Source organism: Pipistrellus kuhlii, unplaced genomic scaffold, assembly GCF_014108245.1.
Source record: "Pipistrellus kuhlii isolate mPipKuh1 unplaced genomic scaffold, mPipKuh1.p scaffold_m20_p_34, whole genome shotgun sequence".
NCBI lineage: Eukaryota > Metazoa > Chordata > Mammalia > Chiroptera > Vespertilionidae > Pipistrellus > Pipistrellus kuhlii.
In genome coordinates this window covers 1,772,845-1,795,174 of record NW_023425534.1, presented here as the reverse complement: position 1 = coordinate 1,795,174, position 22,330 = coordinate 1,772,845, and the positions used below count along the sequence as shown (strand labels likewise).

General features: G+C 68.5%; 2 protein-coding genes across 5 annotated transcripts in view; one reads left to right on the top strand and one right to left on the bottom strand.

The window, feature by feature from the left end:
* Positions 1–3,345, top strand: part of CHD5 (chromodomain helicase DNA binding protein 5) — a 47,624-nt gene extending 44,279 nt beyond the window's left edge. Inside the window, exons 37-42 of the mRNA XM_036460875.2 lie at positions 716–848; positions 1,181–1,376; positions 1,971–2,134; positions 2,244–2,358; positions 2,443–2,495; positions 3,220–3,345. Coding sequence (XP_036316768.1) covers positions 716–848; positions 1,181–1,376; positions 1,971–2,134; positions 2,244–2,358; positions 2,443–2,450 — 616 coding nt within the window. The 3' untranslated portion in view covers positions 2,451–2,495; positions 3,220–3,345. The remainder of the gene's footprint in view (positions 1–715; positions 849–1,180; positions 1,377–1,970; positions 2,135–2,243; positions 2,359–2,442; positions 2,496–3,219) is intronic.
* A 5,006-nt stretch (positions 3,346–8,351) lies between these two features.
* KCNAB2 (potassium voltage-gated channel subfamily A regulatory beta subunit 2) overlaps positions 8,352–22,330 on the bottom strand; it is a 62,647-nt gene continuing 48,668 nt past the window's right edge. For all 4 annotated transcript variants that reach the window (XM_045570541.1, XM_045570542.1, XM_036460877.2 and 1 more), the window contains 10 exons: positions 21,611–21,655; positions 20,032–20,076; positions 19,114–19,157; positions 17,963–18,049; positions 14,190–14,275; positions 12,483–12,603; positions 11,293–11,387; positions 10,010–10,130; positions 9,017–9,105; positions 8,352–8,912 (listed from right to left, as the gene is read on the bottom strand). In XM_045570541.1, the coding sequence (XP_045426497.1) occupies positions 8,823–8,912; positions 9,017–9,105; positions 10,010–10,130; positions 11,293–11,387; positions 12,483–12,603; positions 14,190–14,275; positions 17,963–18,049; positions 19,114–19,157; positions 20,032–20,076; positions 21,611–21,655 (823 nt within the window). In that variant the 3' untranslated portion in view covers positions 8,352–8,822. The remainder of the gene's footprint in view (positions 8,913–9,016; positions 9,106–10,009; positions 10,131–11,292; positions 11,388–12,482; positions 12,604–14,189; positions 14,276–17,962; positions 18,050–19,113; positions 19,158–20,031; positions 20,077–21,610; positions 21,656–22,330) is intronic.

The following is a 22,330-nucleotide window of genomic DNA, read 5'->3' as shown; positions in this document are numbered from 1 at the left end:
GTCCTGACTCCGCCCCTCACAGCGGGGACCGTGGGCACAATAACTGTCCCTGCTCCCACAGCACACCTCAGGGGGGCAGCCACCATCCCTGCCCGCCCCCCATTGGAAACTACATCCCCCCTCTTCCCTGGCGTCTGTGTTCAGATCTCCTTTTGTAAGGACACGTGCTCACCCTAACTCAGTATGACCTTTTGTTTTTAAAAAAACATTTTTATTGATTTCAGAGAGGAAGGGAGAGAGAGAAACATCCATGATGAGAGAGAATTTATTGATTGGCTTTCTCCTGCACGCCTCCTACTGGGGATCGAAACGGCAACCTGGACATGTTCTGGGTTGCATGTGCCCTGACCAGGAATTGAACCGTGACCTCCTGGGTCAGACGTTAACATTCAGCCGCTGAGCCATGCCGGTCAGGCAGTGTGAGCCCCTTAACTGAGTTCACCTGCAAAGACCCTGTCTCCACATGAGGGCAGGCACGGGTGCTGGGTTAGAACATGTCTCCCCGCCCCCACCAGGGCTGTCGGGGTGCAGCCCTTGGAGCCTCCGTGTCTGTGCCCGGTGGGTACCTGCCAGCATCCGTCACTGTCATGTCACGCTCTCCTGCAGCCCAGGCCATGACTTGCCCGAGAGAATGCAGTCAGGACTCTGCCCCTGCCCCCACCCCCACCCGTCCCGGTGCCATCATGGCCCGGTTTGTCCTTAACGGCGCCACCAGGCACGGCTACGCCCGCTGGCAGGACATCCAGAACGACCCGAGGTACATGATCCTCAACGAACCCTTCAAGTCCGAGATCCACAAGGGCAACTACCTGGAGATGAAGAACAAGTTCCTGGCCCGCAGGTTCAAGGTCAGAGGTCATGGGGGGCGGGGCTGCGGGAGGGCAGGTTAAGGGGTGGGCAAGCAGCAACCCCCTTCCCCACATATCTGATGTGGACCAGACTGTGCACAGAGGGGAGTCCCTTAGTCATCAGCTCCCAGGGTGCTGGGTCCCAGCCCGGAGTCAGGCCCCTGGGCCCGCCCTGGGTGATGGGTGCAGCTCACCGTACGGTAAGATGAGGACGAACTGCTGGGTGTGAGGGTGTCCTCCCCTCTCCTTTCTGCTCAGAGTCAGGTCCGGGCGGGGGTGGTGCTGTGGGGAGGGGCCAGGCCCAGCTCAGCGGCCCTCTCTCCCCCCCGCAGCTGCTGGAGCAGGCGCTGGTCATCGAGGAGCAGCTGCGGAGGGCCGCGTACCTCAACATGACCCAGGACCCCAACCACCCCGCCATGGCCCTCAACGCCCGCCTGGCCGAGGTGGAGTGCCTTGCCGAGAGCCACCAGCACCTGTCCAAGGAGTCCCTGGCCGGGAACAAGCCTGCCAACGCTGTGCTGCACAAGGGTGAGGGCCGCGCCTCATGGCCAGGATGGAGGGCCCATCGCCCAGACCCTCCAGCCCTGCCACGTGCCTGAGATTCGTGCTGTGGTCGTGGTCACGTCCTGGGGGGTGAGGTTAGCGCCCGTTGGAAAGGTGGGGACGTTGGCACTCGGGTCATGGCCCAAGCGTTCCCAGGTTCAGACCTTCCCCCCCTCCCCCTTCTCCAAGTCTCCAGGAAGCGCCAGCCTGGTTGGCGGAGGGGCCCCCTGGCCTGCTCTGTCTGGGAGGGGGGTGTTTCCTGAGGCCTCTGCCTTGGGCCCTCCTCCCCGTCCCCAGCGACGTGGTGGGGGCTGCAGGCCTGGGAGCCAGGAGGCCGGCTGAGGGCCTAGTGGCAGGGGGAACCCTGTGCTGGCCCAGAGTTCCTGGCCTCCCTCTCTGCCGCCGGGGGCCCCTGGGAGACGCTCTTTGGGGAACCCCTGTCTCCTCCCTGGGGGCGTGCGGACCCTGGGAGGGCTGGGGGAGGAGCGCCCCCGGGTGCCCGCTGCCCTGGAGTGCGGTGACAGCCTGTGAGTGAGCACCGCCCAGGACCCCAGCCTGTGCCTCCCCCTTCCTCCCCAGTGTTGAACCAGCTGGAGGAGCTGCTGAGTGACATGAAGGCGGACGTGACCCGCCTGCCCTCCATGCTGTCCCGCATCCCCCCGGTGGCCGCCCGCCTGCAGATGTCGGAGCGCAGCATCCTGAGCCGCCTGACCAACCGAGCCGGCGACCCCACCGCCCAGCAGGTCAGGTCCGGGCGGGTCCTCAGGCTCACCGGGCGCCCGAAGCGCACGCCGGGTGTGGGCTGGGGTCGGCGTGTGGGACGGGGACGCTGAACAGAGTCCTTGCCTCCAGGGCGCATTCGGCTCCTCCCAGATGTACAGCAGCAGCTTTGGGCCCAACTTCCGGGGCCCTGGCCCGGGCGGGATCGTCAACTACAACCAGATGCCCCTGGGGCCTTACGTGACCGGTAGGTGCCCGTCCGCCTCGGGCTGCGCGCACGGGGTGCCCGCGGGGCCGCCCTGGGCGAGCCGCGGTTCTCTCTTCCCGACAGATATCTAGCCGGCCCCGCGGCGTCCCTCTCTCGCAACGCTCGTCCCAGCTGAGGTAAGGCTGCTGCTGGCTCCGCGGCCCCGTCCGTCCGTTCCGTCCCCAGCTCAGCCGGCAGGCGGCCCGGGCCTGGCCAGCCCTGTCCGTGTGCTGTTCTCACCCAGGAGCTGTGTCCTCGGAGCCTCCTGGGGTCTCGCCCACGTGCCCAGAGCCCCCTGCCCAGCCCCGCTGCCCTGGGGTCCGTCTCGGGCCAGTGCGTCTGCCCAGTCTTCTGGACACTTCCCCAGGAGGCTGGGAAGGCAGGCACAAAGGGGGATGGTCCTGTGTGCCCGTGTGTGTCCGTGTGGGAGTCAGGGGCCACTGCGGCCCGGAACCTTCCACCTCCCCGCTCCGCTGCCCTGCTGAGGGTGGTGCTCAGACGCCCCTCTCATCTCGCCCGTGTCCCTGCCCACGCCTGGAGGGTGGCTGGGGGAGGGGGCAGGAGAGGGCGCTTATCCAGATCACCCGCCACCTCCACCCCCGTCTGTCCTGGCTTTAGGGTGAGGGTAGGAGTGTGTCAGGGTCCGGGCATGCACCGGCGTGGGGGGGGGGGTCATCCTGGCTGCCTCGGGGCTGCTGATTGCCGGGCGCTCTCTGGCACTTGGGAGGTCTTGGCTGGGACGCCCCTCTGATTACAGCTGCTTGTGATGGGCCGTGGGGGGGGGCAGTGACCGAGTGTGGGGTGCTGTGCCCGATGCAGACCCGGCCCCCACCTCGGTGACCTGTGACCTGCCTCTTGCAGCCAGCCCGCCGGGCCGCCTGCCCGACCCCCCAGGAGAGGAGAGCTCCTGCCTTGTGGGCGCCGTCGCGGCCTCCGCGGACGGGAGGGAGCCCAGGGACGCCACCGCGTGGGGGGGCCGGAAGTGCCACACGGCGCGCCCGGCCGCCCGCCGGCGCCGCGGTAGCGCAGACTTCGTTTCCTGTACATCGTTTGCACTTTCCTATTGAAGACTCGGACGGGTTCGTCCTGATAAAAGTTGAGTGGCGTAGGGAGGAGACTAACCAGCATACGTCTGTCTGTCTGTCAGCCAGCGGGCTCCGGACGGACGGACGGACGGAAGCTCCCGGAACCCTGCCGCTGCCCCGGCCCTGCGGCGTCCGCCCCGAGCTCTCGTGTGCCCCGCCCGCCCTCCCGCCTACACTGCCTCCCGCTCTGCCCCCGCCCCCGTGCGGCCCCCGGTGCCAGGCAGCCTGGCCCCACGCCGGAGACCTGCTGCCGAGGGTTCGGGTTCGGGCGGGCCTGTGTTCTCCCCTCCTGCCGGGGCTGGGGACCAAGGGGGGCGCGGAGCGGCCTCCTGGGGGTGGGCTGACAGTGTGTCCGTCCCGGGCTCTGTCAGCATCCTCGAGCCCGAGGCCACTGCCCTGCGGGGCAGGCCCAGTGCGTGCTCCTGCGTGGGGGGAGGCCGTGTGGCTGAGCCTGCATCTGGGCCACCTGCCAGGTGTGCGTGGACAGGTGTGTGTGGACCCACAGGTGTGCCAGCTTTACAGGGAAGTCACAGCAGCTCTGCAGGTGGCCCGGGGGCCCTGGGCCCTGCCCTGGGAGGCCGTCTCACCACCTCGAGGCCCTTCCCGCCAGCCCCCTTCCCCCCCCCCCCCCCCCCCCCCCCCCGCCCAATCCCCATAGCTCGTCGTCTGCAGATGCGGAGGAACCAGGGAGACAGCCCCCAGAGCGTGGACTTGTCCCTGGTTTGTCATCGCAGGGCCTAGTGCCCGAGGTGCGCCCCCAGAGCTCATTCCTGCCAGGAACGCAGTCCTGCCCCTCCACCAGCCGGGGTGCCCGTGACGGCCCAGGTGTGGGCAGGCAGGGGGTGGGCCAGGCCCGGGCCTGTCCGTCACGCTCAGCCCAGGGCATCCTGGGGCGACTCTGGGTGAGAATCCCATCTGAGAGGGTGCCCGAGGGGCTTGGCTCAGCCCTGGGGCCAGGCCTGGAGGCTCACCTGGGGAATGGCTGTATGACTGGCCGGCCCTCTCAGGGCCCCGGGTGTCCTCACCTCCAGCCCCTTCCATCATGGCAGCCCCATGCTCCGTCCTGAGCAGACCCCCCGGGGCAGGGCCAGCCCGGCATCAGGGTGGGGGTGGGGAGGGTCTGGAAGCACCTGCAGGTCCCAGGACCCGCACAGCCCGGCCGGCCACTCTGGGACGGTGGGGCCATCCGGGCTCCCTGGGGCTCACCGGCACGCCCTGCCCCGGTCAGTGCTCAGCCCTCAGCGAGGTGACCGCCAGGGCCCCTCCACCCGGGCCCCGAGCTGTCCCCTTCCTGTGGGCGGCCTCGGGGGGCACAGTGCCAGCTCCCCCGGCCACGTGGACCATCCGAGCGTCAGGCCGGAGGCACCTGGCAGCGGGAAGGGGTCTGCGGCCATTGCCCCAGGCCTGTGGCCCCTCCCTCCCGCCCTTCCTCCCGGGGAGCCCCGCTCTGCCCCCTCTGCCCCCTCTGCCAGCACCCCGAGTCCTTCTCTCCGGGCCGGAGCCAGGTGCCCACAGTCGGCCCGGCCCCCGGCACTGCCGGCTGGGAAAGGCCATGGTCTCCACGCCCAGTGCCCGGAGGCCCAGGACGAGGCCGGGGGCACGGGGAGGGAGTGTCTGTGACCGCTCTGGGAGAGAAGGATCGTGAGGACGTTTCCTCCTTGGTTGTCAGTCACCGGCGCCGGCGCGGAGGCCGCTGCTCTGGCACCTGGGCGGCTTTGGTTCTGCCCCTGGCAGACCCCTGGCCAGTGGAGCCCAGGCGCCAGGCTGCCATTTTGTTATTATTTGAACCCGTGCCCAGTTGGCTTCTGTGGGGTCACCTTTGGGCCGGGCTCCAGCGGACGAGGGGGGGGGCCCCGCCCGGAGGTTGCCCTGCCCGCCGCCTTCAGAAGCTCCTTTGTTTTCTGCCAATTGTGACCAACGTCCTGCTGATGCCCACAGCTGCTGGGCGCCACCCCCTCCGGGGCTCCTTCCAGGGTGTCCCCGGCCCCGGCTGGCAGCTGAGACTGGTGACCCTCTGCCCTGTTCCCAGCGTCCGGAGATCAGGGCTCCTGTGGGTCGGAGGCTCGTGGTGAGGGAGGGATCCGGGGCCGTGGAGCGTGGTTTGGGCCTGGCCACTGCCCCGGGCCCGCCACAGACGCCTCCGCCGAGGGAGCGGCTCCAGCCCCTGTGCCGTCCCTGGAAGTTTACAGGTTGTGGCATCTCAGCCCAAAGTCACTGGTGTTGTGTGTTAGATTGTTTTTTTAGTTTTCAGATTTTTTTTTTTTAAAACAAAGTATTTTTTTAAGTACAATCACCCGGAAAGGGCCGTCAGGTGTGTGTGTGTCCTGAACCCCTGGCCTCGAGGTGGGAGCCTGAGCCTGTCTCTGGCCCAGCAGAGGGGCCAGGCCCCCTGCCCGCCGCCCTGGGTCCCAGCGGGGGGGACTCCGGCTGGGGGAGTCCCGGCTGGGGGGGGAGCTTTGGGAGCGGAGCCCCTGTGCGTGGTGACCTGTCCCGCCCCTGGAGGGCACGAGGGACGCTGGGCAGACGGCCGCCGAGCGCCCCTTCGCCTTGTACTCGTGTGTCTTGTTTTTCTGCGTTTTAATAAACCCTTTGGGAAAGACTGAGTCTGTTTTCCCTCCTTTCTCACGGCCTGGAAGGGGGTGGGGCTGGGAGCATGGGGAGCAGAGGGATGTGGGGGGATGGGGGAGGTACCTGAGAAGACCCAGCCCCACAGGGGCCCCCAGAGAAGGGTGTGCCTGGGTGGTGCCCAGCCCTCCCACCTGCACCCCTCAACCCAGCCCCCACTGCATCAGAGAAACACTGACCCCCAACCTGTGTCCCCAGAGGGCACTGAGCCCCCCAGCAGCCAGAGAGTATGTAATGGTGGTGGGGGCACCCCCACTCCTGAATCACTGGGGAGAGATGGGGTGGGTCTGGGTCCCCAATCTCTGCCTCTGCACCTTTTCTCCCAGCCGCCCTTGGCCAGTCTTTGGCGGCCCCGTCTGCTGGATGGCGGCACCTTCCCCCCCCCTTCCCCCCCCCCCCCCCCCGGCCAGCCCTGAGCCCCCTCCCGGCCCTCAGCCGGAAAGGAGAAGAGCACAGCGGACAGACCGCGGCCTGAGTTTATTGGTCATTCCATAAATACGGCACTGGGCACGGCGGACAGCGGAGTCACTGCGGAGGGAGTGGAGCCGGGGAGCCAGTCGATAAAAAACCAAGAGAAGCGTTATTTACAGCCCGCAGACGGCGAGCCCCCTGCCCGGCCAGGGCGGCTGAGGGCGGGGCTCCGTGTGGCATCAACAAGAAAACCCGCCACCTGTCCCGGGCCAGGTCCCTTGCAGGGCACTTCTGGGGGGGGGGGGGAGGAAGCGGGGGGCAGCGCCCCATCCTGTGCAGGGGCCGGGCCACTCTTGGGGCCACCTTGCCCAGCTCACCCCTTTCCCGGCTCTGACTTCCTCTCCCCACTCCAGCTCCCCCAGGAGGCAGAGGCCCCTCAGAATCAGGCCGGGCGAGGGCCGAGGCTGCTGGGTCCGGTCCGGCCGCTTCAGCCTCTGGCTCACCCCAGCCTGCCCGCCTCTGGCCACCCTGGGGTCGATGGGCGGCCTCCCAGGTGTGGCTTGTGGGCCCTGTGAGTCCGGTCCCCGTCAGTGGGTGGCCAGCAGGTGGCCTGGGACCCAGCCACTGCCCCAGGGCAGGTGTGCCTGGACAGAATGCCCCCCGGGGCCATCCTCAGAGCAGGACGCTCCCGCCCCCCAGGATGGGGAGTGGCACCGGCTGGCACCTCGGCAGGACCGGCGCTGCCCATGCCCACACCCATAGGTGAAGCTTGCAGGGGACCAGATGGAGACGAGCCCAAGGGCCAGGCCCAGAGGAGGGAAGGTTCTAGACTCCGGGCTCAGCACGGAGGTCAGGAGTGGACAGCTGTCCCGCCCCCTCGCCTCTGCAGCTTTTCACAAAGCCCTTTCTCAGCCTCAGCCCAGCCTCAGCCCAGCCAGGACGCGGCTCTTTGGATGGCGGGGGGGGGGGGGGGGGGGGAAGGAGCCGGGAGGCGGGGGCAAGGGGCAGGAGGAAGCCTGGGGGCCCGCTCTGCATGCAAAACCGCTGTGCCCGCCTCCTGGCGAGGGGGAGGGTGTGGGGTGCCTCGGGGGCTGGCACACAGGGCCTCTGCAGAGCGGCTGGCACATCCATAGTGCCTGGCTCCTGCCCCCCACATAGCGGGCAAAAGCCGGGGCACTTCCCAGGCCGTGGGGCTGGGGTCCTGGCTGCAGGCCCCCTCTTTACCCCCCTCGATCCCCCCGTCCCCTCTGGCCCCAGGCTGGGCTGCAAGGGGCTGACAGCCTGTGTGCCCTCTCCGTCCCTGCCCCAACCCGCTGCAGGCCAGGAGTGGTGTGCAGTGACACCCCCACTTGTCACAGCGTGTGGGGTCCCAGGGGTGGCACTGCTGCCCATCGGCACAAGTCGCAAGCTCTGAGCACAGAGACATTTAGCGCCCCAAGACGGACACCTCACCCCGCCTGACCGGAGGCCCCGTGGGCACCTCTCCAGGGAGAGCCCCCGGGGCCGCTCCTCACTGTGGGGGCTGCTGCTCGGGGTACAAAGACCCGGTCCTGGCCCAGAAGGCCCCGGGGCCCCCGGGGAGGGCTCAAGCCTGTCCCCTGCGGACGCCGAGCTGTCCCCCAGGAGAGCAGGGCGTCCTCCCTCTCCGGGGTCAGCAGCCACAGCCAGCTCAGCACGCTCAGCCTCGGGGGCCTTACGGGCCAGGACAGAGGGCAGTGACCGGGTGCCTGGCAGGGAGGGCAGATGGGGCCCTGCTCAGGGCAATGAGCTTGAAATCAGACCCCCAGACTTCCTATGGGCCCAAACTGCAGAGCCAGCCCCCTGGGTTCCGGCCCCTCCCAGCCAGGGAGGAGGTGGGGGTCAGGGTCAGCACAGGAGGCCCCTGGGGCGGGTGGTGGGGTAGTAGCTGAGGTCGAGCCCTGGGTCAGAAGGAGACCCTGGGGAGGCCCAGCCCAGCACCCAGGGCCCTGGGGGGTGGGGGTGGGGCAGGAGGACCAGGCCTGGGGTCCCACCGCCAGCGGCATTCTCGGCAGAGAGGAGCCGGCCCTGCCTGCCGCCCCGCCCCTGGTCCAGCCCGGCCTGGGCTCCTGAGGCTCCGGGAAGGCTGGGGGGGGGGTGGGGTGCAGCCTTGGGGGACAGCTGACCGGCCTCCTCAGGATCGGGGCGCCGGGCAGGACGTGGGTGCCGCGGAGCAGTGGGCGGGTGTGGCACGGCTTCTGCGGGGTTTCCCCAGGACGTCTCACAGGGCTTTCTTTGTGATGCGAACCACGTTCAGGACTTGGCTTCAAAGAGCGGAAGCGGGGATGGCGAGCGAACAGGGGGGGGGAGTCCGGCGGCCGGGGCCTAGGACCGGTAGTCCTTCTTGCTGTAGGGCTTGTTGCCCAAGATGCTGTCGATCTCATGGACGATGGAGGACGACAGCTTGGGGAGGACCTGGAGCAGGACGAGAGCGGTTGGGCTGTGCCACGTGCAGGCCTGGCACGGAGCAGGTGCTTGGCCAGTGCCCGCCGGCTCCCGGACGTGGGGGACCCGCTCACCTGTATGGCCCCGATGTTCTCCATCAGCTGCTCCGCGCTGGACGCGCCCAGGAGCACAGAGCTCACGCCCTCGTTCCTCAGACACCAGGCTGGGGGGAGAGACAGAGGGGAGCTGAGGGGGTGCGTGACCCAGGAGGCACCCCCGGGGCAGGCGCCTTCTTGTCCTGCCTCTCCGCACAGGACCCAGCCCGAGTCTGCGGCTTGGAGGGGCCTGGCAAGGCCAGTGCTCAGGGGTGCCAGGGAGAGGGGAGTGCGCGGGGGTGAGACCTGGCACAGACCGCCCGTGTGGAGAGGTGGCCCAAGTGCTCAGGGACCCCACCTTCTCCCCGCGAATGTGGGACCCCATTACCGGTGGCTGGCTCATAAAGGGGCTGGCCGGGGCATAAGGGACTCCTGACACCTCCCAACTCTGCCCCCAGCCCCAGCCTATTACCTGTGGCCACGCCTGCCTCCAGCTGTTACCATGGCCATGCCTCCCCCAGCCCAGCTCCCAGCTGTTACCTATGGCCACGCCCCCAGCTGTTACCTGTGGCCATGCCTCCCCCAGCTGTTACCTGAGGCCATGCCTCCCCCAGCTGTTACCTGTGGCCACGCCCCCCAGCTGTTACCTGTGGCCATGCCTCCCCTAGCTGTTACCTATGGCCATACCCCCAGCTGTTACCTATGACCACACCCCCAGCCGTTACCTGAGGCCACGCCTCCCCCAGCTGCTACCTGTGGCCACGCCTCCCCCAGCTGTTACTTATGGTCACCCCTCCCTCTAGCTGTTACCTATGGTCACCCCTCCCTCCAGCTGTTACCTATGGCCACGCCTCCCCCAGCTGTTACCTATGGTCACCCCTCCCTCCAGCTGTTACCTGTGGCCACGCCTCCCCCAGCTGTTACCTATGGTCACCCCTCCCTCCAGCTGTTACCTATGGCCACGCCCCCCAGCTGTTACCGATGGTCACCCCTCCCTCCAGCTGTTACCTCTGGTCATGCCCCCGCCGTTACCTATGGCCAGCTGTGGGAGGGTGCAGCCCAGGCGCTCGGCGATGGCCTGCAGCTCCTTCAGCTTGGCCTGCTGGCGCCGGCCCTCCTCACTCAGGATCTTGTCCTTCAGCCACTGGTAGCCCTGGAGGGGGAGGGGGAGGGAGGAAAGGCACAGCCCCCAGGTGAGGGCAGGTCACCGGCCTCTGTGTGCCGGTGGCTGGGGACCAGAGCCAGGGCAGCGCCCCCTCCTGGCCGTTGGAAGTGTGGGACCACTGCTCTCTGAAGCCGGCTGTCTGGGGGAGCTGAGGGGAACTGGGGGGCCCACTGACCTCCCTTCTCCCTGCCTCGCTCCCAGGGGCACAGTGCCTGGCAGGGGCCCCTGGCCTTGCAGTGGGCTGGGGAGGGGTGAGGAGGGCAGGCCATCTGCCCTTGAACCTGGGGCTTGGGGCTCTGGGGCTGGGCCTGCCCGGCCTGGGCAGCCTTCCTCTGCACTCTGCACCCCCTCCTGGAGCCCCCTCTCTGGGGTGTGCGTCTGGGACTCGTCCTGGGGGGTCAGTCACCTCTGAGTGACAACTGGAGAAGCTGTGCAGCCCGGGCTCTGAGCTTAGCCCAGATCAGGTGCCTGTGTGCGTGTGCATGCGTGTGCATGCGTGTGCATGGGGGGCATCCCAAAGGCACGTGCGGGCCCAGCCCAGGCTGTGAATGTGGAACCAAGGAGGTGCTAGGGGTGGGGGGAGTGATGGCACTTCTTCGCTGGGCACACCCGTGGGCTGGGCAGCCCTTCCAGCCCCGGCTCAGGCCAGCCCGGCCCGAGTTCCCGCAGCCCTGGCCACCTGCAGGCAGGGGCCCGGGAAGGCTGCCAGCACCCAGGCTGTCGGCCGGGGCCTCACCTCTACACAGGCCCACCCCCGGCCTGCCCCTCCCTGCCCGGCCCCCTCTGGCCCCTGCCTGCCCGGCCCTCCCTGCCCGGCCCCCCCTGCTCCCTCCCTGCTCGGCCCTCCCTGCCTGGCCCCCTCCCTGCCCGGCCCCCCCTGCCCCCTCCCTGCCCCCCCCCCCCTCTGCCCCCTCCCTGCCTGGCCCCTTCCCTGCCCAGCCCCTGCCCGCCCCCCCCCACCAGCCCCCCCCACCGCCCCTCCCTGCCCCCTTCCTGCCCCAGCCCTCCCTGCACAGCCTCCCCTGCTCCCCCCTGCCCGGCCCCCCCTGCTCTCCCTGCCCGGCCCCCCCCCAGCTCCCCCATGCCCGGCCCCCCCTGCTCCCTCCCTGCCCGGCCCTCCCTGCCTGCCCCCCCTCCCGCCCCTCCTGACCTTCAGGGAGGCCCTGGAGTAGGGCGGGATGCCGCTGTCGTACTTCCCGGAGACGATGCCGCAGGCCAGGGGGGACCAGGTCATGGCACCCACTCCTGCAGGGGAGAGCCCGGCGAGGTCAGGCCCTGGGCCCCAGGTGGGGCGGGGACGGGCAGAGGGCTGTGGGGGGCGGGGAGAAGGCTGTGGGGGCGGGACAGGGGAGGGGACTGGGGAGAGGGCTGTGCGGGTGGGGCAGGGGGCGGGGAGACGGGGGAGAGGGCTGTGGGAGGGGAGAGGGCTGTGGGGGGCGGGCAGGGGGGGAGAGGGCTGTGGGCGGGGAGAGGGCTGTGGGGGGCGGGCAGGGGGGGAGAGGGCTGTGGGCGGGGAGAGGGCTGTGGGGGGCGGGCAGGGGGGGGGGAGAGGGCTGTGGGGGGCGGGGAGAGGGCTATGCGGGGCTGTGGGGGGCGGGGCAGGGGAGAGGGTTATGTGTGGGGGAGAGGGCTGTGGGGGGCGGGGAGAAGGCTGGCGGGGTGGGCAGGGACTGGGGAGAGGGCTGTGTGGGGCGGGCAGGGGGTGGGGAGAGGGCTGTGGTGGGCTGTGTGGGGCGGGCAGGGGATGGGGCAGGGGAGAGGGCTGTGTGTGGGGGGAGGGCTGTGCGAGGCTGTGGGGGGCAGGCAGGGGATGGGAGGCAGGGGAGAGGGCTGTGTGTGGGGGAGAGGGCTGTGGGGGGCGGGCAGGGGGCGGGGAGAAGGCTGTGGGGGGCTGTGCGGGGCGGGCAGGGGATGGGGGGCAGGGGAGAGGGCTATGTGTGGGGGAGAGGGCTGTGGGGGGCTGTGGGGGGCGGGCAGGGGGCGGGGAGAGGGCTGTGGGGGGCTGTGGGGGCGGGCAGGGGCGGGGAGAGGGCTGTGGGGGGCTGCGGGGGTCGGGCAGGGGGTGGGTGGCACGGGGGAGGGCTGTGTGGGGCTGTGGGGGGTGGGCAGGGGAGAGGGCTGTGTGTGGGGGAGAGGGCTGTGCGGGGCTGTGGGGGGTGGGCAGGGGGTGGGTGGCACGGGGGGAGGGCTGTGCAGGGCGGGCAGGGGATGGGGCAGGGGAGAGGGCTGTGTGTGGGGAGAGGGCTGTGTGTGGGGGGAGGGCTGTGCGGGGCGGGCAGGGGGTGGGTGGCACGGGGGGAGGGCTGTGCGGGGCTGTGGGGTAGAGGGGGCGGCGCCCACCGATCTTGTGGAAGAGCTCGGGCAGCTGCACCTCCACCTTCTCGCGCTGGAACATGTGGTACTCCGCCTGCTCGCAGATGGGCGGGATCAGGTTGAACTGCCGGGCCACGGAGTAGGCTTCCTGCGGAGCAGAGGGCGTTGGGGAGGACACCGGGCATCCCGGGAAGGCTGTCCGCCCACCCCCCCCCCCCCGCCGGGGCACCTGCTAGGCCCAGCCCTGGGGGGAGGGGATGGCTGAAGGGACAGGGACTGGCCCTCCCGGCTCTCCTGGCCAGGTGGCGTGGGCGAGGGGCTCAGCTTCCCCATCTGCCTCGGGGCCGAACGAGCAGCGGTGTTTGCAGCCCTCGGACAGCGCCCAGCTCAGGGGCACACTCAGTGGCTGTCACTGCAGGCCCTGGCCCCGGGGACGGCAGCCAGAATGTGCTGGGCCGGGAGGGAGGCGGCCGCCTCCGCCCACTCCTGGGACTCGAGCCTCAGCCCCGCAGACCAGGCTGGTGAGCATCGTCCTGTGTCCACTGAGGTGGCGGGTTCAGCCCCAGTGGGAGAGCTGAAGGAGGCAGCCAATCCCCGCCCCCTTTCTCTCTCTCCCCCCCTCATTTACGTTCTGAGATCAATTTAAAAATTGATCTTAGACAGACCCCAGGGAAGCCCTGCGTGCCAGCCTGGGAGGCCCTTTCCCTCCCTGTGGGAGACTCAGTCTTCCTGTCTGTGAAATGGGGAGAAGGCGCAGCTGGTGGGGCTGGGGGCCCGCCAGGGCTGCGTCTAACTGCAGACGAACACCCCGCTCCTTTCTCTGATGAGGCGAGACGTCCGGTGTGGGAGCTCCGGGAAGGGAAGGGAAGGGAAGGGAAGGGAAGGGAAGGGAAGGGAAGGGAAGGGAAGGACTGAGGCCAGGAGGGACCTAGAGGCCAGGGCTGTGGGCCAGCCCGAGAGGGAAGACAGCGCCCTGGCCTCCAGCCCCCAGGCCTCCCCCCTCCCCCGTGGAGGGAAATGCCACTGCAGGATGCTTTCCTGAGGGCGGGAGGGGGGCAGCGTGGGGTATGAGGTGGATGGCGGGGCCCTATCAGCCACCCGGATTCTGAGGCAGCCTGCACTCTGAGCAGAGCTGTGTGACCTTGGGCATGTTACTTAACCTCTCTGCGCCTCAGGGTGCGCCTCTGACAAGCAGGAGGTGGCAGCACTGACCTCACAGGCTGTGAGGGTTAAATGGGAGCTAGTTCACATGAAGCCCTTCATCTCTTCATTTAAAAAAAAAATAAAAAAAGGTTTTTATTTTTTTATTTTTTATTGATTTTAGCAGATGAGGAGGAGACGGGGCGGGGGAGAGGGAGAGAGAGGATTGGCTGCCTCCTGCAGCTGCTCTGACTGGGGTCGAACCCACCACCTCCTTGGTACACAGGATGATCCCCCCCCCCCCCCCCCCCCAGCCAGGGCACAGAGCCCCAAACCTACCGGCGCCTGGCAGACCCGAGAGCTTGGTGCCCGGGCCCAAGGGGCTGTCTCCGGAGCTTGGCACCTGCTCTCAGGCCGCCCCGGGGTCCTGGGCCCCAGGGGCGGGAGGCTCAGAGAGGGTATCCCCACCTTCACCCAGGCCAGTGTCGCCCGTGCCGAGACCGGGACCCCTGGGCCTGCAGCCGTGTGCCTCCCGGACCACAGCCCGGGCCCCGCGGGCCCTCCCCAGGCCGCGCCCGCGCCCCGGCCGCCTACCATGATCTCCATGGAGCTCCAGCGCGATGTGCCCCAGTACATGGCCATGCCCTGGGTGATGACGTGGGTCATGGCACGCACGGTCTCTGCAGAGAGAGGGGAGCCGCAGGTTGGGGGTGGCCGGGCCCAGCGGGGCGCATTCTGCAAACACGGGGCCGGAGCAGGGTCAGGGCGCTGCGATGGTGTCTTGCAAGCACTGTACTCCCAGCTCCCGGGGCCGGGGCGGGGGTCTGGGCGGCAGACAGAGCGGACCTCCTCCAGGCAGCTGGTCTTTTTTTTCCTTTTTTTTTTTTAAATCCTCACCCAAGGACATTTCCCCATCGGTTTTTAGAGAGAGTGGGAGAGAGAGGGAAAGACAGAAACACATCGATGGGTCGCCTCCTGTACGTGCCCTGATCAGGGGGGCCCAGGTGGGGGAGGAGCCTGCAACCGAGGTACGTGCCCTTGACCGGAATCGAACCTGGGACCCTTCTGTCCATAGGTCGACGCTCTATCCACTGAGCCACACTGGCCAGGGCCAAGCAATTGGTCTTGAAAATGACTTCCCCAGTAGCACAGGCCTCCTGGGAGCTTTGCGACAGGGGTTGTGGGGGGACCAGGTGTTCCTGTCAGGTTAGAAGGGCTGTGGGGAGATGAAGGATGTGAGGCCATTCTAGAGAGTTCTCTAGTCCCAGGAGGAAGCAGGGCCCGACCCCCCGGCAGACAGGTAGGGGTTAGGGTCAGGAGGCAACGGAGGCAGGCGCAGTGTTCGCCTGTGGCTGGGCGGCTGCTCTGGGCCAGGCCCCGCGTTTCGTGCTGCCCTGGGCCGGAGTGTGTCCCAGCACCGGGCAGTGTGGCTTCTCCTAGCGAAGGAGGGTCTGGGTGACCCTCCTGGGGGGGCCCGAGGCTGCAATGGACTCCCCAGTCTCCACTGCAGACCGGGCAGCGAGACTCCCCGTGTCCTCGTGTCCTGGGACCTGAGCGGCGGAGACCGCCTTCCTTTTAAACAGGGGACCCCCTGAGCTCCCCCGAGGCTCGCAGGGGCTCTGGGAAGCGAACCGGTCGGCTTTCCCTCCCGGGCGGTTTCAGCGCGTGGGGATGTAGTTTTTGAAACAGAACTTGGCCTCCCCTTTTCCAGTTCCAATGTCTCAGCGTTGGGGGGGGGGTGCTCCCCCAGATGTCTCCCAGGCCCCATACAGTGCTTGCAAGTCCGAATGTGAGGGCGGGGAGCTGGCAACAAGTGTTTCTAAAACAAAGCAGGACGCAGCCTGGCCAGGGCCTCGGTTTCGTAGACGGCAGCGGTGGCTGGGCTCCCGGGGGGCGGTTTCCGTGGGCGCGGAGACCCCTCGAAACTCATGCCTGGGCTTCCACCCCTGCAGGCCACGCCCCGTCCCCCCTGCCCCCATCCCAGGGAGGGGAGCGGGCTGGCAGGGAGCCCGGGCCCCCAGGGGCCGCCCTTGGCGGACACCGGTCGTGGTGAAGGACAGCGGTGTCGGGTGGAGGGCATGAGGGTCCCACCTCCGAGCCCCGGGCGCCCGTCGGGCCTTTAGAAACACTCGGGGGCCTGCAGCCATGCAGCGCGAGCGCCCGTGTCTCAGCCAAGGTGCAGGCCGCATGCGGAGGGGAGAGCCGGCCGCTCCCGGCCTGGCTCCGGCCGCCCCCTCCTCAGGAGGGCCGCGGTGCAGGGCTTGCCATGCAGAGGGCGGGCCGCCAGCCTGTGGTCACGGCCCCGCGGCAGCCTGGGAGCCTGTGGCGGCCCCTGGGCCGAGGCTGCTGAGTGGCCGGAGGGCATGGAGCCACCTCGGGACCACGGTGCCCTCAGACAGGCCACAGGCTCTGCCCTCTGCCCACGGGGGGCGCCAGTGGCCCAGACTCAGGGACAACGAGGGGCCTGCCCTCCACCTCAATATTTAATGCCGCCCAATAAATCCTTGCTGCTGCTGCCAAGACCCCTGGCATCTCCTGCCCGGTCACAAATAATACATGGGCAGTGCCAGTTGGCAGGTGGCAGTGCCAGTTGGCAGGCAGGAGCCCTGCCACCGTGGATCTCGGCTCGGTCCCCAGAGAGACCGAGGCCTGCGTGGGGCGGGGTCCTGGGCCCTGAGCGTGGGGCGGGCAGGGGCTACACGGGGCCAGCAGTGGCCCGGGTCTCGGGTTTCCCGGCTCAGGAGGGGGTCCTTCCAGGCGGACAATGCTTCCTTCCAGCGGGGGGTCAGGCCACACAGCAGGGGTGAGCGGCAGGTGGCCAGCCCTCCCAGGGACACGGGCGCCATGCCCGCCGGCAGGCACGCTTACAGGGAGCCGGCGTGCTGTGGGGCAGCACGCCTTGGTCCGTGGCTTCTGGTTGGGGCAGGGGCTTAGCAAACGTGAATTCTGGAGAAAGTAAGACTCGTGGGGGCCACATTCTCGGGGATCCCCCATGTGTTAGCTCTGGTGGGAACCTGGCCTCCCTCAGCCCCGCCCCGGCCCATCCTGCATCAAAGTCTTAGGCCCTGAGGGCAGCATCCTCCAATCGGAGGGCCCGCGGCCGCCCTGGGACCTCACACAGCCAGGCGGGGACGGGCATGCACAGGGCGCAGGATGAAGGACAGTGGCCCGTGCAGGTGTGTGCAGGGTGCCGGCCTGTCTGCCTGGTGCATTTTATGGGGAAGTGTGTCCTCGGGGAGAGGCGGTGAGTGAAGCCACTGCCTCATAAAATGCGGTGCGGCCAGGGCCGGGCCGGCGGGCGCCGGGTACCTTCTATGACGAATGCCCTGGACCTGGAGGAGCTAAGTGGGTCCCCTGGCGGCAGAAAGAGATGTAGAGAGAACAGAGTTGGCAGCTGTGCGAACACGGGCGGTGCGGGTGACGGAGGGCACGGCAGGCAGGCACAGATCACTTCTGCGGGGCGCGCATTAGAAAGCCCACGCGCACACACACACACGCGCACACACACACACACACGCACACACGCACACACGCACAACACACTCACACACATACACATGCACACACACACGCACACACACATATACACACACACACACGCACACACACACACACACACGCACACACATATACACACGCACACACACGCACACACACATGCACACGCACACACGCGAGCACACATACACACACACGCGCACACACACACACACGCACACACACGCACAACACACTCACACATACACATGCACACACACATATACACACGCACACACACACACGCACACACACACATGCACAACACACTCACACACATACACATGCACACACGCACACACACACGCACACACACACACGCACACACACACGCGTGAGGGCACGGTGTGTATATATACATGTATGTCTCCACAAATGAAGGGAAAACAACCGCACACGACCTAGTGCCCCAGTTCCCGAAGCAGGAAAGCGCGTGGGGAAGGTCCGGAGCGGGCGGCTGGGGGCCGGGAGGGGGGTGCGGAGGCAAGAGGGTAACTGAGGCCAAAAGGGCTTTGCGAACCCCTGGCGTCTCGTCTCCTCTCAGGGACCGAGCGAGGGAGCGGAGGCGCGGGACGGCGATGGAGAAGGAGCGGGCGCAGCGAGCCATGGACCCCATTTAGCTGCAAACGCTTGGCCGCCGTGAGGAGAGAGCATGCGGCAGCCCGAGCCCAGGGCGGGGACCGGGGTGGAGCGGGGTGCCAGGGGTCCCCACAGGGCGGGGCTCAGGCCTCCCTGCCCGCTCTCTCCACCCGGAGGCCTGGCCGCCCCTCCCGCCGGCCCGGGCGGCCGCGGGGCCGTGCCGAGGCCTCAGGCCCTGGCGGGGAACCCACCTTCCATGGGCGTGTTGGGGTCCGGGCGGTTGGCAAACACCACGTCCACGTACTCAAGCTGCAGCCGCTCCAGGGAGGCCTTCAGACCTGGGGGAGGCGGGGGGTGGTCACCGGCTGCCAGGCGGGCGGTTGGGGGAGGCGGAGGGTGGTCACCGGCTGCCAGGCGGGCGGTTGGGGGAGGCGGAGGGTGGTCACCGGCTGCCAGGCAGGTGGTTGGGGGAGGCGGAGGGTGGTCACCGGCTGCCCAGGCGGGCGGTTGGGGGAGGCGGAGGGTGGTCACCGGCTGCCAGGCGGGCGGTTGGGGGAGGCGGAGGGTGGTCACCGGCTGCCAGGCGGGCGGTTGGGGGAGGCGGAGGGTGGTCACCGGCTGCCAGGCGGGCGGTTGGGGGAGGCGGAGGGTGGTCACCGGCTGCCCAGGCGGGCGGTTGGGGGAGGCGGAGGTGGTCACCGGCTGCCCAGGCGGGCGGTTGGGGGAGGCGGAGGGTGGTCACCGGCTGCCAGGCGGGCGGTTGGGGGAGGCGGAGGGTGGTCACCGGCTGCCTGGCGGGCGGTTGGGGGAGGCGGAGGCCAGGGGAGAGGCAATGCCTGTGCTGGGATGTGGGGGGACCGTCTGGGTCTCCCGTGACCCGTGGGGTGACACCGAGGGCGGGGCAGGTCACGTGGCGTCCCCGCAGCCAAGGCCGAGGGCGTCTGAAACGCACCAGCCGTGACCCCGCACCCGGCAGGGGTCAGAGCAGAGCGGGAGGGGGTGCGGGGCTGGGGGCAGGGAGGCGAGGCCCCCCGTCCTCTGGCTGTTATGGACGTGAACGTGGACAGGAAAGGCAGGGAGACACTGGGAATACACAGATGGCCGCGCCAGCTGCCCTCCTGTGCTCCGGGTGCCGGGCCCCTCTGACGTCCACCCTCGCATGGTGCTCCCCGTTCCTGGCCCCACGGCGGTGGCTCTGAGCCCCACCAGAGGCTGGGAAGTGACATTGCTCACTCTGATCAGCCCTGAACGGAAACCCGGCTGTCTGTCCTTGCCCACACCCCCGCCCGCCCTCGGGACCCGGATGGGGTGGGGGGGCAGAGCTCCAGGGTCCCCAGGCCTGGGCCTGTGCTCGTCGGGAGGGGAGTTGTGCACCCGGGGAGGCCTGGGCTCGGGCCCTCACCTTCGATGATGTGCTTCCGGGAGAGGCCCCGCTCGGTCTCCGCCCTGAAAGACAGGCCTCGTGAGGGCAGGCGGTGGGGAAGGCGGTGATGGTGCAGAGGTCAGGGAGAAAGGCAGGGCGGATGCGGCCTTCGGGGTGGAAACCAGGAGGCCCCCGGGCGCTCCCGCAGGTGTGGCGGGGGGGGGGGGGGGCCAGGGAGGGTGAGGCCCAGGCTGCTCCTGGCCATCCTGGGGAGGGGGTGGCTGTGGGGGGTGGTTCCTGTTTTTCAATTTTCTTTTCTGCTTGGCATGGATTTTTTTTTAAAGGTTAAGAATGAACGATATCCCGGTCAGGACACAGGTCCGGGCTGCGGGCTCAATCTCCCGCGGGCAGCGTGCAGGAGGCAGCTGATCAATGACACTCTCTCGTCACGGATGTTTCTCTCTCCCTCTCCCTTCCTCTCGCATTTTAAAGCACGAGCCACAGTTGTAATTCCCAGGAAGCTGGCTCGGTCCGGCCGCAGAGAGAACGGGGTGCTCCCGGCGGGAGGGAGGCGGCAGGGGGTGAAGCGGGGAGGGGTTTTGGCCCAGGGAGGGAGGGTGGTTCAGACAGTTCACCAGTTATCTGTGTTTCCCAGTGTTTAGGGCACCGCCTTTGTGAGCGGCCGGAAAGGACGAACCCACAGACGCAAACAGAAAAGGGGGACAAGGCCTGAATACAGACAGACTAGGCCGGAGCTGCTTTTTGGGAACTTGACCTCCCTCCGTAGGGACGGGTGCCCGCTGGGGCGGAGGCACCAAGGCCAGCCCACCCACGGCGGCACCAGGGGGCTGAGGACAAGGCCCGGCCCCCGCCCCCGCCCCCCCCCCCCCCCCCCCCCGCCCGGAGCCGCCTCGGTCAGGGGCGGGCTGGGCTCAGGGCTGCGGCCCCTACACCTACTTTCCTCCCCAGAAGATCTTGGTGGTGATGACCAGGCTGGACCGTCTGCGGACAGAGCAGAGGAGGGCGTTACTGCAGGTGGGCCCTCGGGGGTCCCCCACCCTTCGCATCGGGGAGCACTGGGTGGAAGGGGGTGCCCGTCACTCATTGTCCTCGCTGTGTCGAGCCTGGACCCTGGGCTCCATGTGGGGTCAGGAGACGACGTGTGGGTGTAACTAACTCGCCACGTGGGTGATCTCCCCGGCCTGGGCCCAGGGGCTGGGCATGGGGCCCAGGGAGACGGCCAGAGGAGGGGCACGCTGGGGAGAGGGGTCTCGGGAGAATGAGGGGGAGCACAGCTCAGGGGTAGGAAGCAGGTGGAGGGAGGGGTGGGTGTAACGAACTCGCCACGTGGGTGAACTCCCCGACTGGACCCACGGGCCCGGCCACGGAAGGCTCAGGGGCCAAGCGCAGCAGGAGCCTGGGGCGGCAGGACACGGGCCACGCATCCGTGGACATTGCAGCGGGAGGGCCGTGGGACGCTGGCGGGGCCCTGAGGGAGGGAGGGAGGCTGGGCTCGGGGGCTCGGGATGCTGGCTGGGGTGGAGGGCCCGGGTGGGGCGTGGGAAGGCAGGTGCTTTCCCGCTTTAAGTCTCCCTGAGCCTGTCCCGGAGGGGTGGGGCTGAGTGGCCCCGAGGCCCTGGGGCGGGCACGGGTGGGGCGGTGACCCTGGCTCTCCCGTCTCCACCGAGCCGTAATTGGGGACTGGCTACCAGGAGCCATCTCGTTCCTTAGGGACCGGCAGGGCTTTGGGGCCAGTTAGAGTCACAAAGACACGGTTTGGTGGGGCGTCGGCAGCGTCTGGGGCTCCTGGGAGCCAGCCGCTCGGCCACCGGCCGTGTCTACCCCGATGGGGACGGGCTGCGGGGGTGGGGGTGGGGCTCCGGTGCTCCCGGGGCCCAGCCTGGGGCGGGGGGTGGGGGGTTGCGGGTCCGGAGGTGAAGGCGGTCTTAGAGCCACCACTTCCTGGGTGAGTGGGTGGGGTGTGAAGGCCGGGCCTGGGCTGGGTGGTGTCTGAGCCTGGGTCAGCCCGGCCAGGAGGCGGGCGGCCGCACCCTCTCCTCTCAGGCCACCCCCAGGGCACCCAGGGCCTTGGGAGGTCCCCACGGCCAGCGCTGCCTGGCCTCACCGGTCAACCTTGTCCCCGGGACCCTGGCCCTCTGCACTGAGGGTCAGGAGAGGGGCAGATGGGGTGTGCGGGGGAGGGGGGGGGAACTGGCTCCCTCCCCAGCAGAGACGCCGACCTGGGAGAACGGAATTTGGCCCCCACCTCGCCACAGCCCCTGGCTCCTTGGGGGTGGCCACCCCCGTGTGAACCCCGCTCCCTGGAGAAAGCTCGGGGCTGCCTCGTCCCGGGACACCCTCCCCTTCCCCGAGAGCGATGCTGGGACGGGAGGTCTGACACCACCGGGCTCTGTCCTGGCAACAGGACGGGGCAGGAGACCGAGCCACGCTCGCCACCCAATCCCAGCCCAGAGCCCCTCCTCTCCCCTCTCCCCTCCCGCCCCCGGACACGGACCACAGAGAGAGCAGGCACTACCTCCATCCCTTCTTCTTGATGATGTTCCCGAGGACCACCTCAGCCCTGGAAGAAGGAGACACGGAGATGTGGTTACAGCCACGGCACCCGCCCACCGCGACAGCCACTGCGGGTCCCCGAGGAGGAGGGCGAGGGCCCCCGTGGCTCTGGCAGCGCATCCAGGGTCCGGCGTGGCTGCTGCGCCCACGAAGGGCGTGGCACGTGGCCCTCGCCGGAAGGAGCTGGAGTCCCGTAGGGAAGGCCAGCGGCCCCCGGCCCCCGGCCACGGGCAGTTCACCGGGAAAACACCTGCCACGTGACACAGCCCAGTTTGGAAGGGTTTTCTGTGTGTGTGTTAGTCCTCACTCGAGGACGTTTTTCCCGTTGATTTTTGGAGTGGAAGGGAGGAAGGAGGGAAAGGGGAGAGAGGAAGAGAGAGAAACTTTCACTAGTTGCCTTCTACACAGGTCCCACCCTGGCCCGGGATGGACCTGTGACCCAGGAAAGTGCCCTGGACTGGGAATCGAACCCAAGACCCTTCGGGGTGTGGGTGATGCTCTACCCATTGAGACATAGTGGCCGGGGCCAGACAGGTATGTTTTTAAAAGTTAAATTATTCCTCTTGTTTTCAGAGACAACCGACAGGGACTCAGGGCCAGGGTGGGGTTCTGGCAGAGCTCCAGCAGGCGTGCATGTGTGGGCGTGTGCACGCGTGTGCATGTGTGTATATGTGTGTGTGCA